The 14534-nt window shown below is 29.6% G+C and overlaps 1 protein-coding gene across 2 annotated transcripts in view; it reads right to left on the bottom strand.

The window, feature by feature from the left end:
• The window catches only part of LOC115880548 (A disintegrin and metalloproteinase with thrombospondin motifs 7-like), a 38005-nt gene extending 23992 nt beyond the window's left edge, over nucleotides 1–14013 (bottom strand). The window contains exons 1-8 of one of the 2 annotated variants that reach the window (XM_030897776.1): nucleotides 13891–14013; nucleotides 13671–13841; nucleotides 8726–8937; nucleotides 4401–4573; nucleotides 4185–4350; nucleotides 3922–4133; nucleotides 3661–3822; nucleotides 77–223 (exon numbers count right to left, since the gene is read on the bottom strand). In XM_030897776.1, coding sequence (XP_030753636.1) covers nucleotides 77–223; nucleotides 3661–3822; nucleotides 3922–4133; nucleotides 4185–4350; nucleotides 4401–4573; nucleotides 8726–8937; nucleotides 13671–13841; nucleotides 13891–13960 — 1313 coding nt within the window. In that variant the 5' untranslated portion in view covers nucleotides 13961–14013. Of the gene's footprint in view, nucleotides 1–76; nucleotides 224–3660; nucleotides 3823–3921; nucleotides 4134–4184; nucleotides 4351–4400; nucleotides 4574–8725; nucleotides 8938–13670; nucleotides 13842–13890 lie in introns of those variants that run through there. The other variant, XM_030897777.1, reaches the window with a different exon arrangement.
• Between the last annotated feature and the right edge of the window lie 521 nt (nucleotides 14014–14534).

Genomic DNA, 14534 nt, shown 5'->3' with positions numbered 1-14534 from the left:
ATAAATTAAATAAGTTAATAAATTAAGTATACATATAAATTAGTAGTTAACAGTATGTAATAATTAGAACACTCACTGAAAGAATGATTTGAAATCCTCCCTGGAACATTCGGACCATTTGATAGTATAAACATGTGTATGTGGTGACATAACGTAGTGTGAGCCATCAGTTGGATCAATACTACTGCAATGTCTTTCTTTTTGATCATCGACCAGACCTAATCTACAAAGAAATTGCCTTGAAAATATATTTATATCAAATACTTATTAGATATTAGTGTAATTAGAGATTTATTAGAGGTAATTAGAGGAATATCAGTAAAGTTGACGAGCACATTATGAAAATATGTGACACATGCAGATCATAATGCTGCCATGGCTAATTTTATTACTTTGACTTTTTACAAGTGTCAAATAAAATTCGTAATTTTGTCACAGATTTCTCACTTCAGTTTTAGACACAATATATACAGGGTGTTCCAGACTGAGCGTGCATTATAAGTTTCTAGAGAACTACAATATCTAGATTGGAAATTTCTTGCACATCATTATTTCACAATGATATCTATCGATTAAAATATTTTTAATATGGCAGCACTTCCGGAAATACCGGAAATTGAAAGCAACCTTCTTATTTTAAATAGGTGCCTCTATTTTTTATTATATATTTAAATTCTCTATAAAATTTTATGATTTTTTATATGAAACATTCTATACCTAACATTAACCGTTTTTAAGAAAAAAAAATATTTAAAACTTTCGGATGAAAAAACCGCCTATCAAAAAAAATTGGATAGCCTAAACGTCAAAATTAATAATTTAATGGCTGATTTCAAAAATGAAATTGTTTGAATGTCATAAAATATTAGCCGTAAATGTCATGGAATTCAAAGATTAAAAAAATATGATAAATCATTTTATTCAAATGGAAACCCCCTTTTTTATTCCACTAGTGAAAAGGCTTTTTAATTCGTCACATTTTGATTATACATGTTTCTATACCTAAAATAAATTGTTTTTAAGGTATTTAAAATTCAGTTCTAAAACGTATATTTTTCTGGTTTTTAAACAGCAGCCCATGACTTTAAACGTCAGGCGATTTTAAACTATATCTGGCCATGTCATATTGCCACTAAAATTCGAAATATACCTTTATAAATATACATTATAAAGTTGTAGCAGTAGTATTTATAATATACTAAATTCAAATAATTACTTTTTGACAGAAGGAAATAAACTGTCTCACTGTTTGACACTTAATGTCTAAAATATAGGAAGGAATTATAGAAGCTAGATACAATCAAGAAAAATTTACGCTTTAAAACTAAATCTTAAATATCTTAAATACAATTTATTTTAAGTATAGGATTATACAGGGTGAGTTTCCTACGATGTTCTCTATGGGTATCTCGGAAACTACTAGAGATAGAGAGTCGGCTAAATGGGGAAAGAATTGCAGTTTTGTGGGGTCATAAATATGCGCCTTTCAGATTTTTGAAAAGTTCATGGCTTACTAGATATTTGGAAAAAAAAACAAATTTCGGCTATTTTAAAAATTGCCCCTAATTCCATTATAAGCTATTTTAGACAAAAAGTTTTCAGATAAAAGTTGGAGATAATCACATCCTTAATGAGACTGTGTCCTCCGTTTTTTTCTAAAGCCTGTCATTTTTGACATATGACACAAACATATGTTTTTTTAAATGGAAAAAACCATAGTTGGTCATAACTTCATAAAAAGCGCCATTTTTTAAGCTTTTCAGCGATATAAGCTATAATATGTTTTCTTCGAAAAATTACTGAGTTATAACCAATTCTTATCATTTTTAAACAATTTCACTTAGTTAGCCATGGAAACAAGTTTAATCGCCTTTGCTCTCAGAAATGTGAAGCTGTCACATCCAAACTTTGTAAATTAAAATAAGCAAAAATTGTAAATATGAATTTTTCAAATGAAGAAAAGCGTGTAGGATTATTGGTTCAACTTTTTTTGACCATACATTTTCGAGGATACGTTGACCGGTGAATGTTACTTTTCTTAGAGAACGGTTTTAAAGACATGTTAGAAAAGTTAAATTTAGTTATTGCAAATTCTTATCTTTCTTGACTAATTTCAATTAGATTGCATGGTATTCTTATTCTGTTATGATTTATAACTTAAAAAAAGTCAGATTACTAAACGGTTCCTTACAATTTACATTACACAAACTAAAACTTAAAAAAATAATATCACTGCATACACTTTAAGGTAGTTTAGAAAGTGTTCAAAAAATCCGCCATTGTTTTGAGTTGCATCTTTTTAAAACTGAATTACTACCTATTCTCACAGACGGACCGCTCCACTTAATTAAACTTCTCTCGTACCGCCAATTCGAGTGCCTCTCTTAATTCATAAGTTCTTTTGTAAACTTTATTGTTAACCATACCGCATAAAAAAAATCTAAAATGGATAGGTCAGATGATCAAGGAGGCCCATGCAATTGGTCCACCTCTTCCTATCCCTCAGTTTGCATAATTATGATATAAATAATTTTTAACATTTCTTTCATTATGGGGGAGTCATAATGAAAGTCATGCAAGAACCACTCTATTGAAGCGCGAGTATCTACACGCTTTTCTTCATTTGAAAAATTCATATTTACAATTTTTGTTTATTTTAATTTACAAAGTTTGGATGCGACAGCTTCACATTTCTGAGTGCAACGGCGATTGAAGTTGTTTCCATGGCTAACTAAGTGAAATTATTTAAAAATAATCAGAATTGGCTATAACTCAGTAATTTTTCGAAGAAAATATATTATAGCTTATATCGCTGAAAAGCTTAAAAAATGGCGCTTTTTATGAAGTGATGGCCAACTATGTTTTCCATTTAAAAAAAACATATGTTTATGTCATATGTCAAAAATGACAGGCTTTAGAAGAAAACGGAGGACACAGTCTCATTAAGGATGTGATTATCGACAACTTTTATCTGAAAACTTTTTGTCTAAAATAGCTTATAATCGGATTAGGGGCATTTTTTAAAATAGTCGAAATTTGTTTCTTTCGAAATATCTAGTAAGCCAAGAACTTTTTCAAAAATCTGAAAGGAGCATATTTATGACCCCACAAAACTGCAATTCTTTCCTCATTTAACCAACTCTCTATCTCTAGTAGTTTCCGAGATACCCATAGAGAATATCGTAGGAAACTCACCCTGTATATTATCAAAAAGCAACAAATTGAAAAACCTTTTCAATAGTGAAAAAAAAAGTGAGTTTTCGTTTGAAAAAAAACGATTGATGATAATGTTTTAATCTCTCAATTCCATGAAAATCGAAAAAAAATTAATAATAAATTAATAATATAATTAGTAATTTAAATAAATAGCAACATGTCTTCTCTTTATGCAGTGGCTGTGGTAAAATAGAATTAAAAGAGGTAGAACTCACATACCAAATAACATTTCATGTTAAACAAAAGCTTGTAAAAATAAAGTGTTCATTAACTCAATTTTGTGTTTAATCAGGCGCAGATAAATTTCTTTCTTATATTTTTAAATTAGCAATTCCGGGTTATCAAATAATTTTAATTGGCCAAATTAAATTTAAATCTAAAGTTTGTTTTAGCCTATAAAGAATACAATACACTATATCATAAAGCAAGAAATACATAACTTACAAATGCCCAATTTCGTGTGCTATTATTACTGTATAAAGCCCCAAGCCCATGTCTTCTGTAATACATGCAGCAGATCCATCGTTTTTACATGCAGTTGCTGTTTTTGCGAGACCTGTTATTTCGCAACCTTCCTTTGTAGAAGAATTAATACACAGATCAAATCTAATAAATATATCTTAAATTATTTACAACATTAATAAGTTATTACAGCACAATATTTTTAATGACAAGAAAAAAAAATTATACTTATGCCACGATTACTTTGATAAAAGTATTCCAACATCATGATGAGTTGGACTATCAATGGGCTGGTTAATCCTGTTTACCCAACGTCCAAAACTCTCCAAAGTTTTTAAAGCATTGCCCGATACTTCTAGATCAATTTCTTCTTCCTCTTTCTCTAAATAGATTACTCTTACAACTTCAACAGTTATTAATTGGCCAGTTGAATTATCTCTGTAAAGATCGTTCACCTAAAACTTATTAAAGTTATTAAAAAAGAACAGTGTTGTATATCGTTATACCCCATTCATTAAAGTCATTACATACAACTCCACATCACGAGATTTATGATAATCTAGAAATTTCTTATCGCAAACTACTGCAACCTCAATAAATTTAGGTATAGTTTTTAGAAAGAGTGGATTATTTTTGAAGACATCTGTTTCTTTGAACGAATCAATTTCTTTCCTGCAAAATATCACTGTTGCATGTCAGTTAATACAATTCAATTTTGAAACCTTATTCTATCTAAGCTATCGTCCTTCCACGTTGGTTTATTTCCACATCTGTAGATTCCATCATTTGGTGATTTGTTATATATTATGTGAAGATGATGACCCTTTTCGCTAGGGACATGATCAGACACTGGTTCTATGAAATATCTTTTACTCCTTATTGTTATGTGACCAATCTAAAAAACCTTCTACTAGTACAAAGTCATTCTTTATAGCATGATATACAGCATTTTTGGATAACTCTAATTCTATAATATTAATTTCATTTTTTCAATTTTGGATGACTCTAATTGTATAATCAAGCTTTCGTTTCTTTTTTCTACATATTATTATTTTTAGCAAAAATGGATGGCTTTTGCTGCTGCTATAAACCATCAAAAATTAAAATAAAATTTAAAATTTACCATGCTATAGTTGTCAGATGTTTGGCCATTGCACTATGGTTTCTAGAAGCTATTTTTTTGGCCAAAATACATATTTTAGACCCACTGTATATGGACTTTTTTTGTAAGTGGAATGCAAGCAGATATACAAATGAAGAAGACCACATGCATATATTTTTGTTTAGTTTTCATTTTTATTCGTTATCAGCATTTATATTTAGACGTTCTAGTGAAGTATTTGTGCCTATTCAGTTGTTTTTTATTTTCGAAAGAGTTTTGGTGAATATTAAGTGATATATTTCAGTTGGATATAAAAACGGATTACTGTTATTTTTACACTTTATGGTATGTATTTTTAAGAAATCACTAAGAATTGCTCATAAGAATCAGCGTCCATTATTTTTTAATTAATTAAAAATAATGAGTTTAAGACAGAACATAAATAAAAAGCTAAAAATTTAGTTTGACTTATAAAAAATTCTCCATGTTTCTTCATGCTAGATGTTATTGTAAAATTTGAATCAATCCTGTGTGAACATATCAAAGAAAAAATTGGCTGCTACTAGCTGCAACTTTTTTTTAAATATTTTTTTTTCTCCTATGTATCGATTGAAAAAAATAGATATTTTGGAAAAATGGCTACAAGGGGCCGATAAAGTTGAGAAAAACGGGTATGTTTCAAATTTTGTAAGACAGAAATTTCAGAATAATGAACAAGGACTATCAGGTACAATGAAAAAAAGATAAATCGCCTTTGTATAAATTTTGAAAGAAGATGGCAGGCGGCTTCGTGGCTTAAAGATTTATTTTTAAAACAAAATGAAGACTGGTTAAAGGAGGATTTTATCCTTGAGTTAAATGAACCCCTTCCATACACATCATCTGCCGGCCGCCCACGATTACCTTTTTCGGAGCAATCTTCCAGAACCCAGAGAAGAACGGCCTCAAAAGTTTCCGAGGAACATAGGCAGGATTGGGCTTTACTTGTGCAGGCTGCTTTGTAAATTTAGTTATCCTGCCGATGTACTTAACCTACTTCGTGTACCTGAATTTATCGAAAAGATGTTAAATGAAGAACAAGCTCTTGCAATGCTCTTGAAGAGAAGCATGGAAAAGAAGAGGCGAATACGAGGAGGAACAGCAAGAAGAAAAAATGCAAAAATGAGAGCAAGAAGATATTTCTAAAGAAGATTGTTTTGAACAGCAGTAATTCGATGATTGATCGACTTTCTTTTTTGGAACTAGATACAGAAGATGCTTTATTGGTAAAAGTTAATCACACGTTGAATGAGAAGATTAAAAATAACTTCATTTTATTAGTATTTTCTTAAAAACACAAATTTACAGTCCATATTTTCCATTAAATGTAAGTTGTTTAATTTTAGCCAAAAAAGTAGCTTCTAGAAACCATAGTGCATTGTAGTGATCTAAAATACAATTTGTATACAAGGAATTGATGTTATTTAATAAATAAATAGTTTAGGATTATTTTTAGGAAGCAGCTTTATATCAATATAATGCTATGTTTTCAAAATACTGGACATGTTGATTTTTTTTTAAATATTTTTAACAATGCCTCAGACATTCTCAGATTTATAAAAAATAAGAACATATAAAAATGAATAGTATAAAAAATTATAATAATTAAAATAATAGCGTTAAATTGAAAAGCACCACGAGCACAAAAAATTATCTATTTCTACAACGTGAATATATACAGGGTGTCTCAATATTCCGTGAACATAGAACTACTACATATTTTTGGAATCAAAATAAATATATTGAAGACAATTCGCCTCTATATAAAAGTACTTCGTTTGACCGTTAAGGGGCATCAAATTTTAAAAAAATAAGATGGTTTTTAAGATATTTTAAGAACTCATATTCCGATTTGAATGAGTTTTGTGGTGCCTGTGTTTTGCTAGAAGTTTAGACATTCGACTTTCACAAAAAAAGAAAATGTACGGGAAGGGTGAGAACTACCTTCACCCCTACATAAATTTTAGTAGAAATATTTTTCAGTCTCACCCACCACAGATTTTTTTTATTTTCGTAAAGTAGTCTTTCTAGTATTTACTACATAAAAAAAAATATAAAAATAAATATAAATAAATATTTCTTGACACATAAAGCTATGTAGGTGCATATAATCCAGTATGCGCTAATAATATACAGGGTGTTTCAAGAAACATGTGCTTTTTCTCGTGGGGAGATTTCTCTGTGCTTCGGCTGTTTAAATGCTTCGGCATATTTTCAACACACAATTTCAAGAAATGCAATACAAAATCTTGAAAGTTTAGTTCTTAAAAGAACTGTTTGTGCTTAAAAGTGCAATTTAAAAAATAACTATGAAAATAAACAAAAAACGAGAATTACTCACAGATATTCAACAAAAACACGATATTATACAAAATAATGACCGACACTAGGATAATTATTGTCAAATAATAAAGGACAACATTGCTGAACACGGCGCAATGTGACCCACATAGCGATAATAAAATTCGGTTTTTTGCAAAACTAATTTTTGCAGCTCTAATCTAAATAAAATATCTGTTATAATCATTTGCTCTATAAAGTAAAATGAAGAGCTGCTCGGTATCTTTAATTATACAACAAATTTAAACATTTTTGCCAAAATTTTATTTAGTCAGGTTTATAGACTATAGTGTCAATGTCGATATGATTGATAACGTGCATCGGAAAACGTTTTGCGATTACAATATGTATATAGTAAATACACTTTGATACAAGGCATTATTAATTATATTTAATAAATAAATGTATAGGATTTTTTTTAGGAAGAAGATTTATATCAATATAGAGCAATAATGCTTTGTTTTCAAAATACTGGGCGTTGTTTTTTTCTAATATTTTTAACAATGCCTTAAATCAATCAATGCCTTCTCAGATCTATAAAGAATAAGAACGTATAAAAATGAAGAGTATAAAAAATTATAATTATAATAATAGCGTTAAATTCAAAAGCATTAGGAGCACAAAATCATCTATTCTTACAGAAATAGATGACAATATCCCGTGGACATAGAACTACTGTAACTACTCTACGTATTTTTGGAATCCAAGTAAATACATTGAAGATAACTTCACCTCTATATAAAATTCCTTTAGCCGTTAGGGGGCTCCAAATTTTAAAAAAATAAAAATGTTTTTAAAGGTATTTTAAGAACCCGTATTCCGATTTGAGTGAGATTTGTGTAGCATGTGTTTTGCAAAGCGCATAGACATTTGACTTTCACAAAAAAAACAAGAAGATGTACTGGAAGGCTGGTCCTCACAAACCACCGATTTTTTTTGTAATATATTATAATATTATATTTACGTATTTACTAAATTTTTTGTAGTAATCAAGCTGTCTTACAAAAAATATTTCTTGGCACATGAAATTATGTAGGCGCATAAAATGTAGTATGCGCTAATAATATAGTTAATTAAAAATCTATGAAACTTATTGTCAAATATCACAAATAATATTTCATAATAAGCTTCATAAATTTTAAATTAATTAAATTTCGAGTTTATTTTTTATTGATGCCCTCGAACGTACAAACGAAGCACTTTTGCGTAAAGGTAAATTTTGTGCAATTAACATATTTTGTTTCAAAAAATACATAGGTGTTCTGTTGTTTGACCCTTCCCGAAATTTTTCATGTCTTTTTGAGAAAATCAAATGTTAAAATGTTTAGAAAAATGTAGGCATCCCAAATCTCATTCAAATCAGAATGTCGGTTCTTAAAATATCTTAAAAAATTTGTTTATTTTTTTTAAGATTGCTGCCCACTAACCAACAAACGAAGCACTTTTGTATAGAGGTAAATTATGTCCAATGAACTTATTTTAACTCCAAAAATACGTAGTAGTTCTACGAAGTATTGGGACCCCGGTATACAAGGAATAGATACTAAGTTCGTTCTGTACACTTACTAATCCATCGCACGTTGATATCGAGGCACTCGAATCCGTAATACCTTTCACCCGTCCCCTGTAATGGCACCATTTTTTACTTCCTACACCCCTGACCAGTCTGTCCCGTACCGGAATTCCAGAGTCACGTTTCTCAAACACTAAATTGGGATGCATGAAATCTCTGTTTGGCCAAAGCTCTACGTGATACGTATCGCCGTCGATCGGAATGGCTAAAATATCGACAATTCTAATTGAGATACAGTGGCGGATCAATATTCTTTTTAAGATTATCGATAAAAACAATATTAATTTATTGTACAGGGTGTTCCATGTTCGTGTGTTTTGCAGGATTTTTCGTCTATGAGTGGAGCTACAAGGATGCGGTTTTCAAATCATTATGCTACTTTCTTATGAAACTAAAGATGCTACCCACACATTTGTCCTAGCCCTCTTAGTTTGTAAAATACAGGGCAAAATTGAAAATTAAGCAGTAAGTTATGTATAAGTATAAAAAAGGTTTTATAAAAAGTTTATAAGATAGGGCAAAAATAATGTGTTCAGACGAAAATTCATTAAACAGAGATATAAACCACATAAAAAATACATTAATAAAAAACGACTACCCTCCATCTTTTATTGACAAAATATTAAACGAAATACAAACCCCAAATGATAGACAGAATACACACAATGATAACAATACACAATATATACAACTTGCAATTCCATACATACGAGGCAGTTCGGAAATAATAAGAAGGATATGAAAACAATATAACACGGGAACATCTTTTAAAACAAAATACACTTATATCCATTTTAACACACACTAAACCAATGAACACTGGACAAGAAACAAAAAAAAAGGACATAAAAATTATTTTAAGAAAGGGCGACTGTCACAAATCTAAGATTTGTCAGCATTCATGGGACACAGGGCACAGAATAGATTTTAACAATGTAAAATTATATTGAAAGAAGCTATAGCCTCTAAAAGAAAAATAATAGAGGTTTTTTTAATACAATCTAATAAAAATGAATGTATTGCTCATGCATCTGTAGAGTAATCTGTTAGCCAGGTATGTCAATCGCTTCTTTGATTTTAATGAACAAAACATACTTTTTCGTTTTTCGACAAACTTTTTCCTTTTACCTTATTAAGTAATTGTTATCAGGTAGTAATTGTTAATTTTGAAGTTTAACTTGATATAATGTCATTTTAACAGAACATTAACGGTTTTTGTAGACATATCTGTTTTAAAAAAACTAAAGTGTTCTCGAATAGTTGCACTTAGATATTTTAAATGGTTTTTTCTTTGTTCTTCGTGTTTTTTTACTTCCGACAATGGAAAGAGATATACTTTCTGAAACGTTAAGCATTTTTTTCCGTTGGGCAAACTTGTTTATTAGTAAACCACTGCTGACAATTAGTCTCCGTTGGATTAATGCAGCAGTGTTTACAAAAAAATAACTATTTTATTTTGTAGGTTTTCTTACAGTGGTAAAATACCCGTAGGACCTTTTTGAAGAAAATTGAAAATGGTTTTGACGCCCTTCGTACTTCGATTATCTTATATCTTTTCGAAAAGTTGAAAACTAAGTCCCGTATCGTTTTTCATGTAGAATTGAGTGGAGTAACTAGATTTTTGCTGCGAGCTCTCATTAAAATATGACCCAAACTTATTTTTTTTTTGTAAATGGAATGCCCTGTATATTACCTAGTGGAAGTAACACAAATTATTTTTAAAGAGTTCTGAGGACAGCTATATCACAAAATATGGTGTTAGAGCAGTTTTTAGAAAAACAACTTGTGTTACTTGGGATATTTTTATTTATATCTGCCTTGTTATGAGCTTTCTAAAAATGTATCATACACTATACTTATTTTCCTAAACAAGATGAAAAATATGTATTATTTAACCTTTTAACATAGGCCGTCGCGTCGGTTTAAAATAGCCAATCAAAACAATCGAATAATTTATTCGACGTCAAATTTTGGTCATCGGCTATTGGCTAACCACGCTAGTGTGTAGAAGTATTGAAAAAGTGCATTAAAAATATAAATAGCACTGTTAAAGCCGCATCTTTTTTATGTATACAGGGTGGCGCACCTAATTCGCCTCGGTTTATTATACGAAAACGGAAAGATGTAGAAAGAAAATATTTTATGGGTATATGTGGGTAGGTAATGTGCACAATTTAAAATTATTTTGAAATATACAGGGTGTTTCAGAATTAACATCCATACCAAAGTTATATTTTTTCTTATAGAGCACCCAGTATTTTATTTCATTTTTGGATTCTTGGGCCCAAAAAAAGGTATTTATTATAAGGGTTAAATATGTTTAAAATCTTTGGTTTTTGAGATATTTAAAGATATTTAAATTTGCATGCTACAATAGAAGAGATTATTAACACCCTGTACATTACTTTTCAGAATTAATTCTTGTGCTGAGTTTAAAGGTAGAGAAATAAACTTTACAGACAAATGTTATTCCATCCTTAAATGTACACAGGGGTATCAAAGATTGCTAGTCTATTTAAATATTTATTTTACATAAAAACTTCGTTATTTCAAATGCAATACTATGTATTTTTTTAAATAAGTCGAAGCAGATTTAAATGCTTTTTCAAACTATATTAGGGTTTCCTATACCTATCTGGCTCAGATTTTGAATAAAAAGTTATTTTTTAATAAAATTGTAATCAAGATGGCTAGTGTTGTCATGGCAAGTTTCTAGTGACAGTTAGTAGCTATTTTCAAAATCGAAATTAGTTTATGGACTTATTTAAATTTATATCACTTTATTTTTATTTAATTTACCTGCAATAGTTTTTTTTGATAGAATAATAAACATATTTAATTCTATTATTCTATCAAGAAAAACGAAAAACTAGTTCTTTGAATTATTTTACGATGACTTGTAGATATATGGATTTTCTATAAAAGAGCCAGTTACGGCAAATTCATTTTCTTCACTTCCAACGACAGGTTTCTGCCTAATAGGTTTTTTATAAACCACACTACCAGCTCAGCGAAATAGGACAAGAAGCTTTTCAAGGAAACGCTTATCAGGAAGATTCCTATTTGGATATCTTTGAGCATAAGCCCTTGAGACCAAGAAGCAATTTTCCTCAAAAAATTATATCACTGGTAACATATCTATTCGTTCCGCCAGCAGATACTGCTTTTTTTCTTGATAAACTAATGAATACTTCCTTATTAAACTATTGTAGGTAAATTTAAGTAAACTGCTATAAATTATAAATACTAATGTCCATAAACTAATGTCGACTTTGAAAACAGTTCCTAACTGTCACTAGAAAATTGCCATGGCCACACCAGCCATCTTGATTGCAATTTTATTAAAAAATCGCTTTTTATTCAAAATCTGAGCTAGATAGGTATAGGAAACACTAATATAGTTTGAAAGAGCATTTGAATCTGCTTCGATTTATTTAAAAAAATACAGGGTGTTGTATTTGAAATAACGAAGTTTTTATATATTAAAATAGATCAGCAACTTTTGATAGCCCTGTATAAATTTAAGGATCGAATACCATTTGTCAGTAAAGTTTATTTCTCTACCTTTAAACTCAGCATAATAATTAATTCTGAAAAGTAATGTACAGGGTGTTAATAGTTTATTCTATTGTAGCATGCAAATTTAAATATCTTTAAATACTCAAAAACTAAAGATTTTAAACATATTTAACCCTTATAATAAATGCCTTTTTTTGGGCCCAAGAATCCAAAAATAAGAAAAAATATAACTTTGGTATGGATTTTAGTTCTGAAACACCCTGTATATTTCAAAATAATTTTAAATTGTGCACATTACCACCCATAAAATATTTTGTTTCTACATCTTGCCGTTTTCGTATAATCAACCGAGGCGGATGAGGTGCGCCACCCTGTATATATACCAAACCAAACTCAATAAAACATAAAAAACGGGACATCCGTACACCAACTGGGTATTTTCGGTGGAGAAAAATAACATTAATTAAATGGAGGAAGATAGTGCAATCAGATACAGAAAAGTTATGAATAATATATTTAATTTTCAGACATTCGGATTAAATCATTATCAATTAAATATTTAGTTTTTTTATTTAATTTATTTTACTGAAATATTCTAAGAAGTTTATTTTAATATAAAACATGCTTCATTTTCTAAAAGAAATGTGTGTCTGGATAGTTCACTCAAACCGAATATTTATACAGGGTGTTCCTTAGTGACCTGCTAAGAGTTAAGGAGGTGATTCTTGGACCTATTCTAAGAGAGCAACTTCATATGAATGTGTGTCTTAAACATCTTAATTTCTTAGAAACAGGGTGGTAAATTTTTGTAAAAAAATTTTTTCACGATAGCTCTCATTTCATTACAGATATCTTTATGAAACTTCGTACGTCTTCTATGCATCAAATTACCTTTTTTGGTGTACAAAGAATTTTATTAATTTCAACCATATGGGTTTTACATTGAATATTTTTGGAGAAAAAATGCTACACCTTCTCTTAAAATAAAAAATTGTTCTCAATATCTTCATTTATTTCTAAACATTTTCTATCTCTTTTTCTCTTCTGACGCATAGGTTTTGCTTAAAAAAATTGAAATCAGGTTATTTTAGGGTCAAATCGCTGAAAATATGATGCGGTGACTGTTGTGTGGAAATAATTTCTACATCGGCTGAAAGGAAATTAAGAAATAAAACAATTTTTTTTTGTATATCAAAATAAGCATTTTGATGCATGGAAGACATGTATTGAATACACCACCAGAGATATTTTGTAAAAAAATGAAAATGTTACCACCCTGTATCTGATAAGTTAACATGTTTGGAACATACATTCATAGGAAGTTTTTTTCTTAGAATAGGTAAGTATCACCTCCTTAAATATTAGCATGTCATTAAGGGACATCCTGTATAGCTCTAAATTCAACAAATTAAAAATTACCGTATTGAATCAATTCATCATCATCATTATCACTTCTTTTCTTCCTATCCCCATACATTTCTGATTTATAGTAATAAAAATGTGGTAAATGAAACACAGAATACTCTCCTTGTCGGGTTAGCTTATGTGGAATAGATAATTGGTACTCTTTTAGATCTCTAGTATATCGACCTTAAAAAACACAGTTTATTATTAAATTGAGTAATAATAATCTTTTTACCTTGCATAATTCTTCCGCATATTATAGGTATAATAAACAATAGTATTATAGGTACATGCAGTATCTGCATTTTGCTTCAAAATATTGATTGATAACAGTGGATAACAGATTATTAACTGACAAGCCGTCATAGTGACATGGTATGTTTTAGAAAAGTTCCACAGATAAGTTATTAATTCTGATAACAGAAGGAGGGAAGAATTTTTTTTAAGCCGCATCAGCTGGCTAAACCATTTAACGGCATTAATTCTAATCAAAAAGGAAGTAATGTTCTAGTCAGTAGTTCAACTTGTTGAAGATAATTACTCATTTTTACATGGTATTTACTACTATATTACATTGTGTAGTATTGTAATTTGACTGTAACTTTAGTGGGGGTAGTAGTAGGCTTAATAGGTAGTAGTATCGCATCTAAATGAAAAAAAGGATATTGTATTTTAATTTGAAGCATTAAGGCAGATTTTCAAACATGCGTAAAAGGGGAAAGTTAAAATTAATTTTTGTTTTCGTAGATAATAATGGATGTTGTGACTACTGTAATCTAAACCTACTTCTTTGTTTTTTTTGGGCTTTTATCGGAGCAGGATTTTGAGAAGTGGTAGTCTTGGCGCACTCGGTGACTTATCAATTTAGCGCTCTGGTGT

The sequence above is a fragment of the Sitophilus oryzae genome, unplaced genomic scaffold (genome assembly GCF_002938485.1).
Source record: "Sitophilus oryzae breed Bouriz unplaced genomic scaffold, Soryzae_2.0 scaffold_1625_pilon_pilon, whole genome shotgun sequence".
In the NCBI taxonomy this organism is placed as follows: domain Eukaryota; kingdom Metazoa; phylum Arthropoda; class Insecta; order Coleoptera; family Curculionidae; genus Sitophilus; species Sitophilus oryzae.
Note: the sequence above shows the minus strand (reverse complement) of the source record. Positions and strands in the feature narration are given on the sequence as shown.